We start from the raw sequence: 20335 nt of genomic DNA, 5'->3' as shown, positions 1-20335 counted from the left end.
TATATATTCTTATTAATGCAAAAAATATTTCTAATGCATATACAAGAAACTGGTATTAGCTGCTGCTTCTGGAAGGGGAGCTAGCAGTTTAAGGCAGAAGAAAGATTTAAGTTTTCATTGTAAACCACTTTTTTCACTATCTGATTCTATCATGTGAAACTTTTATTAAATAAAAAAAAACCCACAAAATTTTTATTTAAAAATACTTATATTTTCCATACTTTATCTCAAATACCTTACTTACCAAATATGTGTCTTCTCCGAAATAAGATCATTATTTATGCAAAGACTTTTCAGATTACCTTAAAAAGCCTGGGAAACACATCTGCTGGCTGTCCACGAATCACAAATAAACGAGAGTTTAATTTTCGGAGATTGGCATCAAGGTCTTCAAGACATTGAAGCAAAAATCTACAGAGAAAAATATCATTAAAATTCATAAACCATGTATATTTAGAAGATATAAAGTACTACAAAATCATGTTACCCTAAAAAGTGACATGCCAAACCATAATTTTATTACCTCTTATTATCTAATTATTTCTAACTGGTCTGTAAATTACTGTTTCCAGAAATCATACTTACAATTTTTTAATTATAACACAAGTTCTTTGGTATTTTAATGAAATTCCTAAATTAAATCACTAACTTCCACTAAATAAAAGTGAGTGGATATTAACAATGTTTAATTTGTAAGCATAACAATTATATAAATTAAATGAATTGATTTCATTGTTTCACTGATGAAATGAACTCAAGTTCAACCAGAAAAGTCACCTTGAAAAATCTAGAACATTTTTATACTGAAAAAAAAATGAGAGAAAACATGCCTATTTTCAAGTTTCTTATCTAATTAAAGAAACTGATAATAAATAGACGTGAAATTATGTGGCACAACTCTGAGTTCAGACAATGCCAGGTTAATTTAAAAAGAAAAATTCCATGAAACAGGTGGATTTTTAAATAAGTACCAACAAGGCTTACACATGATAGATATATCGGGAAATTCTGGGGCAGTACCAGAAGACTGCTCACTGCCCATCTTTTATTGTGAAGAAATGGAGCGGTCTCCAAGAGTAAATCTGAAAGAGAGGTCATCCCTGGAAAATTCAACCTCACTATTTACCTCATGTTAATTTCTCTAACATTTCATCTAGGTTCTCTTCTGCTCAGCTGGACATATCTTATTCCTTCTTTACTCTGCTTCTTTTATGTATCTGATCTTTTTTTTTAAAGATTTTATTTATTTCTTTGACAGAGAAAGACTGCCAGCGAGAGAGGGAACACAAGCAGGGGGAGTGGGAGAGGAAGAAACAGGCTCCCAGCGGAGAAGCCTGATGTGGGGCTCGATCCCAGAATGCTGGGATCACGCCCCGAGCCAAAGGCAGACGCTCAACGACTGCGCCACCCAGGCGCCCCTTATGTATCTGATTTTAAGGTTAAATATTTGTCTGCCTTTTCCACAGGCCATGTGTTCTCTGATAATAATGATTGTGTTTTACTTGTGAGGAGCAGCTGATACACATGAAAAGGCATGTTTCAGAAATGCATTGTCCAATATGGTAGCCACTATGCACATATAGCCATTTAAATGTAATCAAAATTAACAATTTAGTTTCTCAGTCATAGTTGCCATATTTCAAGACCTCTCAACAGCCATGTGTGTGCCTATTAGTTACCATATTGGACGGCACAGGTGAAGAACATTTCTATCAGTGCAGAAAGTTCTACCAGACACCATTATTCTAGGAGGCTGTTCAATTCAGATCATTTGCCTATTCTTTTTTTTTATTTTAATGTTTTTAAATTATATTAGGTTAGTCACCATACAGTACATCCCCGGTTTCCGATGTAAAGTTCGATGATTCATTAGTTACATATAACCATGGAATACGTGCCCTCCTTACTACCCATCACCAGTCTATCCCATTCCCCCACCCTTCTCCCCTCGGAAGCCCTCAGTTTGTTTCTCATAGTCCATAGTCTCTCATGCTTCATTCCCCCTTCTGATTACCCCCCTTTCTTTATCACTTTCTTCCCCTACCGATCTTCCTAGTTCTTATGTTCCATAGATGAGAGAAATCATATGATAATTGTCTTTCTCGGCTTGACTTATTTCACTTAGCATTATCTCCTCCAGTGCCGTCCATGTTGCAGCAAATGTTGAGAATTCGTTCTTTCTGATAGCTGAGTAATATTCCATTGTATATATGGACCACAACTTCTTAATCCAGTCATCTGTTGAAGGGCATCAGTTCCTTCCACGCTTTGGCTATTGTGGACAATGCTGCTATGAACATTGGGGTGCATATGGCCCTTCTCTTCACTACGTCTGTATCTTTGGGGTAAATACCCAGTAGTGCAATGGCTGGGTCATAGGGTAGCTCAATTTTTAACTTTTTAAGGGACTTCCACACTGTTTTCCAGAGTGGCTGTACCAACTTGCATTCCCACCAACAATGTAGGAGGGATCCCCTTTCTCCACATCCTCTCCAACAATTTTCTTGCCTTGTCTATTTTTGCCATTCTAACTGGCGTAAGGTGGTATCTTAGTGTGGTTTTGATTTGAATTTCCCTGATGGCTAATGACTTTGAACACTTTTTCATGTGTCTGTTAGCCATTTGTATGTCTTCATTGGAAAAATGTCTGTTCATATCTTCTGCCCATTTTTTGATTTATTTGTTTCTCGTGTATTGAGTTTGAGAAGTTCTTTGTAGATCTTGGATACCAGTCTTTTATCTGTAGTGTCATTTGCAAATATATTCTCCCATTCCGTGGGCTGCCTCTTGGTTTTTTTGACTGTTTCCTTGGCTGTGCAGCTTTTTATCTTGATGAAGTCCCACAAGTTCATTTTATCTTTTGTTTCTCTTCCCTTTGGAGATGTGTCATGAAAAAGGTTGCTTTGGCTGATGTCGTATAGGTTGCTAACTATGTTCTCCTCTAGGGTTTTAATGGATTTCTGTCTCACATCGAGGTCTTTCATCCATTTGGAGTTTATTTTTGTGTATAGTGTGAGAGAGTGGCCAAGTTTCATTCTTTTGCATGTAGCTGTCCAATTTTCCCAGCACCATTTATTGAAGAGACTGTCTTTTTCCCACCGGATGTTTTTTCCTGCTTTATCAAATATTAGTTGCCCAAAGAGCCGAGGGTCCATTTTTGGGTTCTCTATTCTGTTCCATTGGTCTATGTGTCTGTTTTTGTGCCAGTACCATGCTGTCTTTGTGATCACAGCTTTGTAGTACAGCTCAAAATCCAGCATTGTGATGCCCCCAGCTTTGTTTTTCCTTTTCGAGAGTTCCTTGGAGATTCAGGGCCTTTTCTGGTTCCATACAAATTTAAGGACTATTTGTTCCAGTTCTTTGAAAAATGTCATCAGTATTTTGATCAGGATAGCACTGAAAGTGTAGATTGCTCTGGGTAGCATGGACATTTTAACTATGTTTATTCTTCCGATCCATGAGAATGGAATATTTTCCCATCTTTTTGTGTCTTCCTCAATGTCTTTCAAGAGTGATTTATAGTTTCTAGAATATAGGTCCTTTACGTCTCTGGTTAAGTTAATTCCAAGGTAACGTATGGGTTTTGGTGCTATTGTAAATGGGATGGATTCCCTAATTTCTCTTTCTTCAGTCTCATTATTCGTGTATAGAAATGCAACTGATTTCTGAGCATTGATTTTGTATCCCGCCACATTACTGAATTGTTCTATAACTTCTAATAGTTTGGGAGTGGATTCTTTTGGGTTTTCCATATAGACTATCATATCATCTGCGAAGAGAGACATTTTGACTTCTTCTTTGCCGATTTGGATACCTTTTATCCCTTTTTGTTGCCTGATTGCTGTTGCAAGGACTTCTAGTACTATGTTGAATAATAGTGGCGACAGTGGGCATCCTTGTCGTCATTTGCCTATTCTGATCCCATCATTTCATCAAGAAAGTTTTGTTAATTTTTTACAGTTGTAGTTATTACTGACATCAATATACCTAGTCAAGTTTGATACTCTTTTCCATTTAGGAGTCATCTTCTCTATGGGTGTGGGGACACATGAGGACTCCCATTATATTACCTTTATTTTTTTTTTTTAAGATTCTATTTATTTATTTGCCAGAGAGAGAGAGAGAGAGGGTACAAGCACAGGGAGTGGCAGGCAGAGGGAGAAGCAGACTCCCCGCTGAGCAAGAAGCCCAACATGGGACTTCATCCCAGACTCTAGGATCACGATCTGAGCCGAAGGCAGACGCTTAACCGACTGAGCCACCCAGGTGTCCCCCACCGTATCACCTTTAGGAAGTCACACAACTGTTTTTAAACAAATAGGAAACAAACCTTTCTGTCTTCACATTTATATTTCACCTCCCCTTGTTCTGCCTAGGTTTGGAGCCACCGCCCTGACACTGACCCCTACCCCAACCTACCGCTACAAATATGCAAATACTTTGGGGGAGAAGATTGTTGTTGTCATTATATCAATACAAAAGTACTTAAATTTTGTAAAATTATCCACAACTATGAATAATTTATCATGTTTGGTGATAAATGTTTATTAGGAAACACCTAGTTTTATGTACTTGCTTGGCAAAAGAGTTTTTAGACACCATAGCAGTCAGATAAAAAATTAAGGGGTTGAATGAACTAGCAATTTTAAGTTTTCTTAAATTTAAGCAGTATAAAACTAAAATATCCTGGAAGGATAATCCAAGGCAGAGATAATTCTCAAATCTCTTTTGTGCCATTAGTTTCAGAATGGAAATGTTTCCATATGGTACAAGCAGGTCAACGATAGATGGGAAAAAATGGGAAAAGGGAAAAAAAAAAACCCTATTAATGCATAAAATGAATAAGCCTGGATTAATTAATAACTGGCCTTTTATTTTTCCCTTTCTTATTCACAGGCTAAGCATTCTTAATACTTTTCAATAAACACTCTATGAACCAAACACTGTAGAGAATGATATCAACTGAAGCAAAGGGTTACAATGGAAAATGCAACCAAAGAACTAATTTTGTTTGGTACTGCATAAAGCAAAGGAATAGTCATATTTAAATATGGTGTTTTTCTTCCATAGTATGATATTTTTCTTCCATGGATGTTATCATTTACATCATTATAATTTTACATAAAAATTAGAGAGGTACAGTGGACTCAAATATAGGTACTTTAAAAAAGAACATAGTACCTTTGCACTGTGACTTCTAAAACCAAATGCATATATATTTTTTCATAAAGTAAAATTTACTTTGCACATATTTACTTATGTTATACGTACATAAGAAAATAATCAGAAGGATACTTACCAAGCTATTAATAATAGCTACCTATGGGGAGTGGGAACCTGAGGGGGGGGGGGAGGCTGAAGATAAGAGAAACACGTTTGTTTGTTTTTTTACTTCATAAAAGGTATAAAATTGATAATGAGCATACTCTTTCAGAATAAAACAGAGAAATACCGTACCTACTATAAACAAGGTTTAATATAGAGCGAATATCTTTTCAAAGCAATAGACATACCTCTATAGTATCAATTTTGATGGTTTCATAGTATTCCATTACATGGATATCACATAATTTAACAACTCTAGCAACAAATTACTATCCTTCAATCAATCCTGAAAAGTTCTAATTTCCTCATCTTTATGGCGGGGATAGTAATAGGACTCACATCACAGCATGTAGTGAGAATTAAGTTAATTATATGTGAAAGAAATTATATGTGTAAGTAATTACATGTGAAACTCTCAGAACAGTGCCTGATCCACAATAAGCACAATTATGTGTACCTATTATTTTTGGTCCCCTCCTTCCTACCACTTCTGTTCTTGATATAATTCTAGCCCTTGTTATTTCTTGCAGCATTATTTATTACAATGTCTTAAAATACATTTTCCTACCAACATCTCTTCCCCACTCTAATTCATTTTATACACTACACCAAATCTTTCTGACGCGCACTTTCCTGTACAAAGGTCTTCAAAGATTCATTCCCTAAAACACATTATTTTGCTTGGCCACTAATTTAGGGTTGCAGGTTCATTTCTTACCATTCCCCCTTCCTTCTCACCAAACCAAACTACTCTTCTTGCCACATTATCTACTCTCCTGGAATTTGCTCCATGATCTTCCCTCAGCCTAGAATACCTTTCCCAATTTCAATCTCTTCAAGTTCATATACTACTAATCTTCAGTATTCCAGCCAAAAGTAATTTCTCCATCATCTAAACTATCAAAGGACATATGAAACTCTAGATCCTAGAGAAACGTTCACATTGTACTTTATATTATAGCTTTCTTATATACATAGCACCTTCTCCTTCTGATGGATTCCAAATTAGTATCTGTGTCTCATTCCTAACTACGCAGTTTTCTTAACCTGTGTTTTGGTTTCTACGTTTGACAAACAAATATCATGTGATCGATACAGTCTGTTGAAAAGATCAGAAATGGGATTAAAAAAAATGGGGTGCCTGGGTGGCTCAGTCGTTGGGCGTCTGCCTTTGGCTCAGGGCATGATCCCAGGGTCCTGGGATCGAGCCCCAGGAGCCTGCTTCTTCCTCTCCCACTCCCCCTGCTTGTGTTCCCTCTCTCGCTGGCTGTCTCTCTCTGTCAAATAAATAAATAAAATCTTAAAAAAAAATAGGAAAAAAAAAACCCATAGAGTTGTCTTGTACAACTGCTGAAAAAACTAGGAACACTATAAAATCACCTAGTAGAATTACTAGTACTTGGTAGATATTCATTAAGCCTAAGTTTTCATTATTCTCCTCTTGGAATAATTTATATTTCAAAAAAAAGTAACACATATTTCTTTATGTAAATACCTGGGCATGGGAACAGAAGACAATTAATTAGCTGGATGCCTACATCTATATGCATAATTGTCTTGGATTCATAATTTCTCCTGAATGTGACTTTGAACAAAGGTTCAATGAAAATCTTTCCCAATGACAAGGCAAATGTGAACATGAATAAATATATAACAGGAGCAAGGGAAACAAAAGCAAAAATAAACTATTGGGACTACATCTTAGGACTTCTCCACTCCACTCCACTCCACAGTGAAGGAAAAAATCAACAAAACTAAAAGACAACTTACTGAATGGAAGAAGATATTTGCAAATGACATATCCAATAAAGGGTTAGTATCCAAAATATATAAAAAACTGACACAACTTAATACCCAAAAAACAATCCCATTAAAAATGGGCAGAAGAAATGAACAAACATCTCTTCAAAGAAGACATACAAATGGCCACCAGATACCTGAAAAGATGCTCAACATCCTGTATCATCAGGGAAATGCAAACCCAAACCACAATGACACATCACCTCACACCTGTGAGAATGGCTAAAATCAAAGACTCAAGAAACAAGTGTTGGAAAGGATGTGGAGAAAAAGGAACTTTTGTGCACTAGTGGTGGGAATGCAAACTGGTGCAGTCACTGTAGAAGACAGTATGGAAGTTCCTCAAAAAATTAAAAATAGAACAACCCCATAATGACTACTGGGTATTTACCCAAAAAATACAAAAACACTAATTCAAAGGGATACATGTACCCTTGTTTACTGCAGCATTATTTACAATAACCAAACAATGGAAGCAGCCCAAGTGTCCATCAATAAATGGGTAAAGAAGATATATATATATATATATATATATATATATATATATATATAGTGGAATATTACTCAGCCATAAAAATGAAATCTTGCCATTTGCAACAACATGGATAGATCTAGAAAGTATAATGCTAAGTGAGATAAGCCAATCAGAGAAAAACAAATACCATATGATTTCACTCATATGTGGAATTTAAGAAATAATACAAATGAACAAAGGGGCAGGGGAGAAAGAAACAAACCAAAAAACAGACCCTTAACTACACAGAATGAACAAATAGCTACCAGAGGGGAGGTGGGTGGGGGAATGGGTGAAAATAGGGAAGGGGATGGAGAGTATAAGTTACATATATAACTTATATATGTCATATATATATATATATATACACACACACACACACACACACATATATTACGAGATACAGAGCAATTAAGATCATGAATCAACTAATCTCTAAGTATACAATCCTTTCTTGACAATACCTTATAGATATATAACTTATATATAATAACATGTGATATATATATACATATATATATATATCACAAGATACAGTGCAATTAAGATCCTGAATCAACAAATCTCTAAGTATATAATTCTTCCTCGATAATACCATAAAATGAAACCTCTACTATCCTAGGTTCAAAGTATCAACTCATTGACATATAAGATTTCTTTTCAGTGCTGAAGGAATAATGTTATTTGAAAGGGTGCTATATACAATCTAACCTTTCATCCTTTACCCTTAATTGGGAAGAGTGAGTTCTGTCAGAGTTCAGACTCGGTGTGTTCCAGAGAACACACCAATTTCAGCCTTTATATATTACAATTACACGTGCCTCAGAACAGGAATACAATATTCAATGGAATATTTTAATAAAATACATCAAAAAAACACAGGGTACACTTTTACCAGGAACATATTTTCAGATCTTCTCTTAATATGGCATATTACTATACCCATTTGGAGGCTCAGCTAATAATGCTATTAACTACATGCAATAGGTTAGTTTTTAAGGGCCAAACAGTAGTAAAACTCACTACATCTCTTTGCATAACTGTATTACCTATATAGAAGCACAGTTCTCCTGTTATTTAATTGCATTACTAATTGCAGCACTTCAAAATAAACAGGGTGTTAAGTAAGAAAATATACTTCTTCACTTTAAACATATTAGAGACTTTAAAAAAAAAAAAACTCCAGAGATCACTAACTTATTGCTATTAGAAAAAATTACATGCAGTGAGTTTCCTTATACCATTTCCAACAGATGATTTCAACATGAATCAACAGAAATAGTTTCTTAAAGTAGGTCATTGCTATAGCAACCAGTGGGCGGTTTGGTATACTCCCCGTCACAATGACCTACTTTCTAGCCTGTGCTAGAATAGCTTTATATAACCAGAATTTCTAGTTCTGTCTATAAAATAGTCTAAAAAAGCCAATGATGAGACATAACATAATCCCACGGTTGTTGAAAACAAGGCATACAAATTAACATGTATCACAGCAGAATAAAACCATCTGGTTCTGCACTTTATATTTTATCATATGCTCAAAGATGAAAAATACACTTAGAATATCTAAATCAAAACAATTCATTGCTGAGTCTAAAGAACTAATTTAAAGAATATAAATTAAAATCATTAAAATCACATGTAAAATATCTTCTGCCCTCTACATGAAACAACGGTCAAATGTTTTAAAAATTAAAGTTCTGGTCATATTAATAATAAAGAAAACAAGTAAAGAATCTTAGTCATTAACCAAAGTCTATGGTGTTTTATTAGAAAATTTTAAAATTATAAATAGCAATTTGTCTCTCTATAAATTGAATAAAGTTTGCATATACTTTTTTCTGGTTTGTAACAAATTTTTGGTGCTTTTATCTAAGCTAATCATTATTCAAATTGTCAGAATATTTTGTGATACATTTTCCCTAAAGAGAATAGTTTACGGGTACATGGGTGGCTCACTCGGTTAAGCATCTGCCTTTGGATGGCTCAGGTAATGACCCCCAGGGTCCTGGAATGGAGCCCCGTTGTCAGGCTTCCTGCTCCCTGCTTCTCCCTCTCCTTCTGCCCTTCCTTCCCACTAGTGCTCTCTCTCTCAAATAAAATCTTAAAGAGAGAGAATAGTTTAATGTTCAATAAAGATTAAATGTATATTTTTAAATTTTTTATTTTGCCAGGCTCTAATGATCATAATCAGTGAACTTATAACATACACAATGTTGGTGGTTTTTTTTTTTTTTAAGATTTTATTTATTTGAGAGAGAGAGTGAGTGAGAGAGATAGTGCACACAAGCTAGGGGAGAGGCAGAGGGAGAGACAGAAGTAGGCTCCCTGCTCGTAGGGAGCCCTACGCAGGGCTTGATTCCAGGATCTTGGGATCATGACCTGAGCCGAAGACAGACGCTCAACTGACTAAGCCACCCAGGCACCCCTCACAATGTTGCTTTTTTTTTTTTTTTTTAAGATTTTATTTATTCATTTGAAAGAAAAGAGCACAAGCCAGGGGAGAGGCAGAAAGGGAGAGAGAAGCAGGCTCCCCACGAGCAGGGAGCCCAACGTGGGGCTTGATCCCAGGCCCTGGAGATCATGACCTGAACGGAAGGCAGATGCTTAACTACCTGAGCCACCCAGGTGCCCACAATGTTGCTTTTTATAACAAATATTTTGCAGTGCCCTCTTTTAAATTCTGAAATTTAAATAAAAATGTAAAAAAGAAATTTATAGATAGAACAACATATCTATATGTACAAACTTAGAGCATTAATATAATGCTTTACTGTAATATATGGCAGAAATTAAAGGAAGGTCATTTTTAAAAAGAAGTAACACGTACTTCCAAATGTAAATATCTGAGTAGGACAAAAGAAGACAATGAATTAGCTGGATGCCTACACCTACATCCAGAATCATTTTAAATTCAATAGCTACAAAACCAGACTGACATATTTCAATTAATGGTGACTCAAAAACCATGAGTGGTACTGCCTTTGATGACATGATTTTCTGTAATGTTGAGCAAGACTTAGTAAAATTCTGGACAAAACAAAGGTTTTGATTTACAAAGGTGATAAATATATTCTAGGAAAACTCAGTATATATCACTCGGTATATATATAGATAAACTCAGTATATATTAAATACATATTTATATTTCTTATTTCATAAGAAATACCTAGCATTTATATATAAAAATGGATTTAGGTTCTAGATTCACAGATTTGCAAGTTTTTCACTTACATGAAACATCTGATAGAATATCTGAAAGTTACTGGGACTCAAGACAACAATTTATCTTGAGAAACTATCCTGAGCATTGCAAGAAGTCTTTCATTCTTGGCCTCTCCACTGATTCCACTAGTGCCCTCCAATATTGTGACAAAGAAAAATGGCCCTACAAATTCCTAAAACACATCTAAGGAGTGATATTATTCATTATTCACATAATTTCACTAATTTGAGAGATACAAGATAAGTGATAGGTATGTCCAATACGTAAGGAGCTGAAAATCTAGAAAAGAAACTTAAAAATATACATGATGTGCATGAATATAACAGAACCTGCCAAGTAGAATGCAACATACATTCTAAGAGATATGTATGGATAACATTAATATTGCTTTAAAAAATCAAGAGGAAGAAATCACTTCTGGATTTTTCTTTTTGAGATGGGGGAAAATTTAGGCAAAAATTTCAAAGATGTGCTGATTGTAGAGAGACACCTTGCAATATTAATACGATTTTAGTAGCTGGAGATAGGGAGGTAGAATTACTGGCCAGCGGACTGTAACCTCCTTAAAGTCTCAGAGTAGATCTCTCTCCCTCTGCCTGTCACTTCCCCTGCTTGTGCACGCTCTCTCTCTGACAAATAAATAAATAAATCTAAAAAAAAAAAAAAAAAAAGATGGACTAGATCTCGTTCACCACTTTCCAATGCCTAGGCAATGCATAACATATAGCAGAAGTTTCAAAAATATTTATCTAACAACTAACCAAATAAATGCATGAAGGCAAGAGAAAGGGATTTTTTTTCAAGTTTTTAGTTAAATTCTACTTAGTTAACATACAATGTAATACTAGTTTCAGGTGTACAATGTAGTGATTCAACACTTCCATACAACACCCAGTGCTTATCACAACAAGCGCACTCCTTAATCTACATCACCTATTTAACCCATCCTCCCATCCACCTCCGTCTGGTAACCATCAGTTTATTCTCTATAGTTAAGAATCTGTTTCTTAAAGGAAAAAAAAAAGAGAGAGAAAATCTGTTTCTTGGTGTGCCTCTCTCTTTTTCCCCCTTTGCTTATTTGCTTTGTTTCTTCAATTGCACATATGAGTGAAATCATACGGTATTTGTCTTTCTCTGACTGACTTATTCACTTAGCACAACACTCTCCAGCTCCATCCATGTTGTTGCAAATGGCAAGATTTCATTCTTTTTATGGCTGAATAATATTTCATTGTGTATGTATGTATGTATGCACATGTGCGTATACCACTTCTTTATCCATTCATCAGTCATTAGGCACTTGGGCTGTTTCCAAATTTGGCTATTGTAGATAATGCTGCTGTAAACATCCAGGTTAATATATCCCTTCAAATTAGTACTTCTGTATTCTTTGGATAAATACCTAGTGCGATTGCTGAATCGTAGGGTAGTTCTATTTTTAACTTTTTGAGGTAGTACTAATTTTTCACAGTGGCTGCACCAGTTTGCATTCCCACTAAGATTGCAAGAGGGTCCCCTTTTCTCCACATCCTCTCCAATACTTGTTATTTCTTGTGTTTTTTATTTTAGCCATTCTGACAGGTGTGAGGTGGTATCTCATTATAGTTTTGATTTGCAGTTCCCTGATGATGAGTGATATTGAGCATCTTTTCACGTGTCTGTTGGCCATCTGGATGTCTTCTTTGGAAAAATGTCTGTTCATGTGTTCTGCCCATATTTAATTGGATTATTTGGTTTTTGGGTGTTGAGTTTTATAAGTTCTTTATATATTTTGGATACCAACCCTTTATCAGAAATGTGATTTGCAAATATCTTCTCCCATTCCACAGGTTGATTTTTAGTTTTGTTGATTGTTTCCTTTGCTTTGCAGAAGCTTTTTATTTTGATAAAGTCCCAATCATTTATTTTTGCTTCTATTTCCTTTGCTTCAGGAGACATATCTAGAAAGAAGTTGCTACAGCCAATGTCAAAGAGGTTGTTACTGCATATGTTCTCCTCAGACTCTTACGGTTTCAGGTCTCACATTTAGGTCTTTAATCCATTCTGAATTTATTTTTGTGTATTGTATAAGAACGTGTTCCAGTTTCATTCTTTTGCACGTTGCTGTTCAGTCTTCCCAACACCATTTGTTGAAGAGACTGTTTTTTTTTCCCATTGGATATTCTTTCCTGCTGTCAAAGAGTAATTGACCATATAGCTGCATACTCATTTCTGAGGTTTCTTTAATCTGTTCCATTGATCTATTTATCTATTTTTATGCCAGTACCATACTGTTTTGATTACTACAGCTTTGTAATATAACTTGAAGTCCAGAACTGTGATGCCTCTGGCTTTGTTTTTCTTTTTCAAGGTTGCTTTGGCTAATTCGGGGTCTTTTGTGGTTCCATACAAATTTTAGGATTGTTTGTTCTAGCTCTGTGAAAAATGCTGTTGGTATTTTGATACGGATTGCACTAAATGTGTAGATTGCTTTGGGTAGTATAGACATTTTAACAATATTTGTTCTTGTATTCCATGAACATGGAATGTCTTTCCTTCCTTTGTGTCATCTTCAATTTCTTTCAGTGTTTTACAGTTTTTAGAGTACAGGTTTTTCACCTCTTTGGTTAGCTTGATACCTAGGTATCTTATTGATTTTGGTACAATTGTAAATGGGATTGATTCCTTAATTAGTAGAAAGGGATTTTTAAGACTTGAGTCACTAGTCAATAGAAAGAACATTCTCTGAATGTTTGTACTAGGTACTTCACATATATTATATTTCCAATAACTTTATAAGCTATCTCACTTTAAAAATGATGAATCTAAACTCATTAAGGACATTTTCCAAAGTAACTAAGCTAAACAATAAAGTAAAAATTTTAATTTGACTATGACCACAAACCCATGCTCTTTGCACTATTATATAATGCTACTTTCCTACAGGGTATATAATAGTCTAAAATATTTTAGGGAAACTAGTCTAACAACTTTAAGGACATAAAAAAGATAGCCAGAGAACAGTTTTTGTCTTCGAGATGGTGGACAAGCATGTGTGACATGGGACGCCTGGGTGGCTCAGTTGATGCAGCGTCTGCCTACTGGCTCAGGTCATGATCCCAGGGTCCCAGGACTGAGTCCCACATTGGGCTGCCTGACCCTCCCTTTGCCTGCCGCTCTCCTTGCTTGTGCACGCTTTCTCTCTCTTTCTCTGTCAAATAAATAAATAAAATCTTTAAAAAAAATAACGTTTACTTCTCATTCATGCTATACATTGATTGCAGATCAACCAAGGCATTTCTGCTCACATTTAATTGATCAACTAAGTCACATGGCCAAGCCAGACTTCAAGAAGGCTGAAAGTACAAAATAAACTTCCTGCAGGACGAGACACCAAATAATGGTAAACAGAATAACATCTACCATAATATGTAAACCAAACACTGATATATATGTACCACATGGTGAATTTCTTAACGGTGCATTATGGCAGCACTGAAGAAATCTAACCCTGTTGGGAGGGGTGGCTGGGAAAAGGGGACATGAGAAGGCATGAGGAAGAAAACATTTGAGCAGAGTTTGGAATCAATAGGCTGTTCATCAAGAGGATAAAACAGGAAAGGACAATCAAAGCAGAGAAAACAGTATGTTTAAATCAAGGAATTCTTAAGAACTGTGTGTATGTGTCTGTGGCGGAGGGTGGGGAGAATGACTACAAGTGTCATACTTTCTAATACCCAGTGTTAACACTTCAAAATATGTTCATAATCAATGTCAAAGAAACCTACCGACTTCTATTGCTGACAGTACACTGGATTAAGATACCCTAACAGAAATAGCTAACAATAAACTAACAGCTACAACAAAAGAAAACTTTTAAACATAATTCACTGGACTGCCCCAAAAGTAAGGAGTCATAAGAGGGTAAGTAGGTTACTAAGGCCAGCTTTAGCCTTGAGGATTTCTATAGAAATGGAAACCCTGAGTTTAATCTAAGTTGAGGAGGACAGGAGATAAAGTCCAAGGTCCATCCAAAATGAGGAAGCTAATAATAGACCCTCAATATAAAGCCTGGGCTTCAAAAAGCTCCACCCATAGTTCAAGTATAAATAAGGCATGAATCTCAAGTCTTTACTCAGTCTGGACTGAAAGAAAAGAAAATCTCCTATTCCTGAATTTGGAAAGGGATAAAACAGTAACTTCATAGTGGAGAAACCTAGCAAACACCACCTTAACCAGATAATCTGAGTAAACATCGCGACATGTCGATATCCTGTACATCTTGACATGATGTAATGAGAAGAACATTTTACCACTATGGATTTTTCACAAAGCCTATATTCTAGTCTAATCATGAGAAAAACATCAAACCTAAATTGAGGGGCAGTCTACAAAATACATAACCAGTACTCAAAATCATAAAGGTCATAAAAAACAAGGAAAACTTGAGAAACCGTCATAAACAGAGGAGACTAAGGAGACATATGACTGAATGCAATGTGGTATCTTGGATGGGATCCTGGAACAGAAAAAAAAAAGTATTAGTGGAAATCTGAATAAAGTCTGGAGGTTAGTGCTTATAAGATAGTGTGTAAGATAAAGCAGCAAAGAATATCCAGTGGAAAAAACACAATCTCTTCAACAAAAGGTATTGGGAAAACTGGACAGCCATAGGCAGAAGAATGAAACTGGACCATTTCCTTATACCATACACAAAAATAGACTCAAAATGGATGAAAGACCTAAATGTGAGACAGGGATCCATCAAAATCCCAGGGGAGAATAGTGGTAGCACGTCTTCGACCTTGGCTGCAGCAACTTCTTGCCCAACACCTCTCCAAAGGCAAGAGAAACAAAGGCAAAAATGAACTATTGGGAGTTCGTCAAGATAAAAAGCTTTCGTACATCAAAGGAAACAGACACCAAAACCAAAAGACAACTGACAGAATGGGAGAAGATATTTGCAAATGACATTAGCAGATAAGGGCTAGTCTCCAAAATCTATAAAGAACTTATTGGCATGCCTGGGCTGCTCAGTCCTTTAAGCATCTGCCTTTGGCTCAGGTCATGATCTCAAGGTCCTGAGCTCGAAATCTGCGTCGGGCTCCCTCCTCAGCGGGGAGTCTGATTCTCCCTTTCCTCCCCACTCATGTCCTCTCTCTCATTTGCTCTCTCTCTCAAATAAATAAAATCTTTTTTTTAAAAAAATAACTTATCAAACTCAAACCCAAAGAACAAATAATCCAATCAAGAAATGGACAAAAGACATGAACAGACATTTCTCCAAAGAAGACATCCAAATGACCAAAAGACACATGAAAAAATGCTCCACATCACATGGCATCAGGGAAATACAAATTAAAACCATAATGAGATACCACCTCACACCAGTCAGAGTGGCTAAAATTAACAAGTCAGGAAACAACAAATGTTGGCAAAGGATGTGGAGAAAGGGGAACCCTCTTACACTGTTGGTGGGAATGCAAGCTGGTACAGCCACTCTAGAAAACAGTATGGCAGTTTCTCAAGAAGTTAAAAATAGAGCTACCCTATGACCCAGCAATTGCACTACTGGATATTTACCCCAAAGATACAAATGTAGTGATCCGAAAGGACACCCCAGTGTTTATAGCAGCAATGTTCACAAGAGCCAAACTATGGAAAGAGCCCAGATGTCCATCGACAGATGAAGTGATAAAGAAGATCTGGTATATATACACAATGGAAAACTACTCACCCATCAAAAAAATGAAATCTTGCCATTTGCAACAATGTGGATGGAACTAAAGGGTATTACGCTAAGCGAAATTAGTCAATCAGAGAAAGACAATTATCATATGATTTCACTCATATGTGGAATTTAAGAAACAAATCAGAGGATCATAGAGGAAGGGAGGGAAAAATAAAACAAGACGAAATCAGAGAGGGAAACAAACCATGGGAGAGTCTTAACTATAGGAAACAAACTGAGGGTTGCTGGAGGGAAGAGGGGTAGAGGGATCGGGTAACCGGGTGACAGACTTTAACAAGGGCATGTGATGTAATGAGCACTGGGTATTACATAAGACCAATGAATCACAGACCTGTACCTCTGAAACCAAGAATACATATTTATATGTATTTAATTGAATTTAAATAAAAAATGTTAAAATGGCCAAAAAAAAGTGTGTAAGATATTAATATTAGGGGAGACTGGGTACAGAGTACACAGGAACTTTCTGTACTATCTTTGTATGTTTTCTACAAATCTGAAGTTATTTTCAAAAATTTATTTAAAAAAAAACCCTTATATTCCCTGCCCCCCAAAAGCATAATCTCAATACCAATTCATGGAATTTAAGTGGTCCTAAACACCTCAAGCATATCATTGCATTTAAAGTAGTCCCAGGTTGGTTGTGATCTGAGATAACTTTTAAAAGAAAATACAAATCCTCTCTGGATTCAAACCCATGCCTCAATTTCCACACACACACACAAATTCCACCAATAACTAACCAATCAATCACAAATATCTAAGGAAACAAGAATTTAATCTGAGTTGCAGAATGAGAGGCCTTAAGATGACTAAGAATTTTCTGGAACTGCTAAAAGGTACCAATTCAAGGAGGTCACGAATCGCAATCATGGTAAGAAAGAGAGGGACATGGGGTAGGAGATGAGGAGTAGAACAAAGGTGGTAGGGGAAGTATAGATAGAAATAAAGAACAGACAGAAATGGGCAAAGATATAAAGAGGGAGAGTCAAGAGACAGAGATAATCTACATTTAGACCCATCCAATTGAAACTACACAAAACCAAAAACAGAGATACAGTATATAAAGCAGCCAAAATACAGTTATACCCAATAAGCAAAGAATATGTATTCAAGTGTACATGGAACATTTATGAAAACTGACCCGATACTAGATCATAACGTTGTACTTAACATATTTAAAAGAACTGGTATTCTGTATCTTGAAATTTAAAAAACACTTTTCTAAACAATTAATGGGACAAAGAACATCATAATGGATTTTGGAAAATACCTACAACTGAAAAATAATGAAGAAAATATATCTCAAATGTGAAGAATGCAAAACAAAAAAGCGGTACTAGAAAAAAATGTATAGGCTTAAATGCTTTAATAGAAGACTTGAAACTGAGTTAGAGAAACAGCAGAATAAATCCTAAAAAAAAAAAACCAGAAAGGAAATGACAAAGAACAGTAATTAGTAGAAACAGAATATAAATACATAATAAAACAAAGCCAAAATTTATTATTTGCAAGGTAATTAAGGGGAGAAAGGGGGAGAAGGCAAAATAAGCAATATTAATAAAAAGGAGATATAATCTCATATAAATTTTTTTTTAAGATTTATTTATTTATTTGAGACAAGAGAGCTGGGGTGGGGCAGAAGTAGAGAGAGTCTTAAGCAGACTCTGCGCTGAGTGCAGAGCTCGATGCGGGGCTCAATCTCACAACCCTGAGATCATAACCTGAGCCAAAACCAAGAGTCGGTTGTTCAAGTGACTGTACCACCCAGGCACCCCTCAGATAAAAATTTTTATTAAGAATATAAAATACTGCCAGGATTAAACAGAAAATAAGATATGAACAACTTTATGCCAATAAATTTGAAAACTTAGATGAAATGGATAAATTCCTCACTAAAACTGAATCAAGAGCAAAAACAGAACATGAATAGTCCTACAGCCATTAAAGAAACTGAATCAGTGGTTAAAATCTTATAAGCAAGGCACAAGAGCCAATCAGCTTTACAGGTATGTTCTACCAAACTTTCAAGGAATACATAACTCTAATTTTATAGAGGATGCAAATCTCATAAAGAGGATATACAAAAAAGGAACACTCCTCAGGGCACCTGGGTGGCTCAGTCATTAAACGTCTGCCTTCAGCTGGGGTCATGATCCCAGGGCCCTGGGACTGAGCCCCACATCAGGCTCCCTGCTCAGCAGGAAGCCTGCTTCTCCCTCTCCCTCTGCTGCTCCCCCTGCTTGTGTTCCCTCTCTCGCTGTGTCTCTCTCTATCAAATAAATATAATCTTAAAAGAAAAAAAATAAAATAAAAAAATCTTTAAAAAAAAAAGTAGGGGCGCCTGGGTGGCACAGCGGTTAAGCATCTGCCTTCGGCTCAGGGCGTGATCCCGGCGTTATGGGATCGAGCCCCACGTCAGGCTCTTCCGCTATGAGCCTGCTTCTTCCTCTCCCACTCCCCCTGCTTGTGTTCCCTCTCTCGCTGGCTGTCTCTATCTCTGTCAAATAAATAAATAAAATCTTTAAAAAAAAAAAAAAGTAACACTCCTCAACTCATTTTGAGGTTAAATTTACCTTAACGCCTTAAAGACGTTACAAATGGAAAATTACAAACTAACCTCACAAGGATATCAAACAAATCACATCAGCAACCAAATCCAGCAAAATATAAAAAATATTATACATCATACTCAAGTTGGACTTATCTTCAGAAAAGTGATTAGTTTAATATTAAAAATTAGTTAATGCAATTCACCTCATTTACAGAATAAAGAAAAAAATCATATTACTAACTGAACCACTGAATTCAAATTAGTTTCAATAAACTAGGACTAGAAGGTAACTTCCTTAACATGACAGAGCGTATCCAAAAACATACTTACAGAAAACATCATATTTAATGGTAAAATGCTGAAAACACTGCTTTAAGGTTGGGGAGAAAACAAGGACGCCTGCTATCATCACTTCTATTTAACCTGTAGGTAGCAGACCTAACCAGTAAAGTAACAGAGCAAGAGATAAAAGGTATAAAGAAGGGAAAGGGGAAGAAACAAAAGCGTGATTATTTATAGATGATATGAATATCAATACTATCAATATAAAAAAAGAAATACACAGAAAAATTATTTGAATTAATAATAGGGCTTAAAAGGGTTAAAATCACTTAATTCCTAGAATCAATTTACACTAATACAATCTATGTAACTTAGGCCTCTCTGACCTCAAATATCATACAAAGCTATTTATAATTTAGAACTCTTATTATTCCTTGTCTAATTTTAGAAACCACTGCATTATGACTTTACCAGGTTAGAACAAAATTAAGTATAAGATGTACTTGTGGGCTTTAAAGGATTTACATACAACTAAATAAAATCTGTCCAACATGAGGTCAAAAGCATGCTGTCCCAGATTTGTGTATAATTCTTTTCTGTAGTCTAATAGTACTATTTGAAATTTCTCTCCTTCAGAAAAAGACTAGTTTTATGTCACAGTTATATCTCAATAAAGCTGGAAAAAATTAATATTTCAGTTTTTGCTTAATAAAATTTCAATATTCATATGTGAAAAGAAAAAGACTAATGCTGAAAAATTCTTTTTTTCTAACTATATGACCTAGCATGTCACACAGGTCCATCTACGGTTTGGCCAATGGTCAAGATCTTTCCCACACTGACATTACTGCAAAAAGTGACAGTCACCTAATGCAATCTATCCATCCACGGTTTCATCAAAAA

The 20335-nt window shown here is 35.7% G+C and overlaps 1 protein-coding gene across 3 annotated transcripts in view; it reads right to left on the bottom strand.

The window, feature by feature from the left end:
- Nucleotides 1-20335, bottom strand: part of CRY1 (cryptochrome circadian regulator 1) — a 99896-nt gene that overhangs the window by 38141 nt on the left and 41420 nt on the right. For all 3 annotated transcript variants that reach the window (XM_087868782.1, XM_045779627.2, XM_045779626.2), the window contains exon 2: nucleotides 303-411. In XM_087868782.1, the coding sequence (XP_087724908.1) occupies nucleotides 303-411 (109 nt within the window). The remainder of the gene's footprint in view (nucleotides 1-302; nucleotides 412-20335) is intronic.

The sequence above is a fragment of the Ursus americanus genome, chromosome 17 (assembly GCF_024610735.1).
Source record: "Ursus americanus isolate L20-20 chromosome 17, mUrsAme1.1.p, whole genome shotgun sequence".
In the NCBI taxonomy this organism is placed as follows: domain Eukaryota; kingdom Metazoa; phylum Chordata; class Mammalia; order Carnivora; family Ursidae; genus Ursus; species Ursus americanus.
Note: the sequence above shows the minus strand (reverse complement) of the source record. Positions and strands in the feature narration are given on the sequence as shown.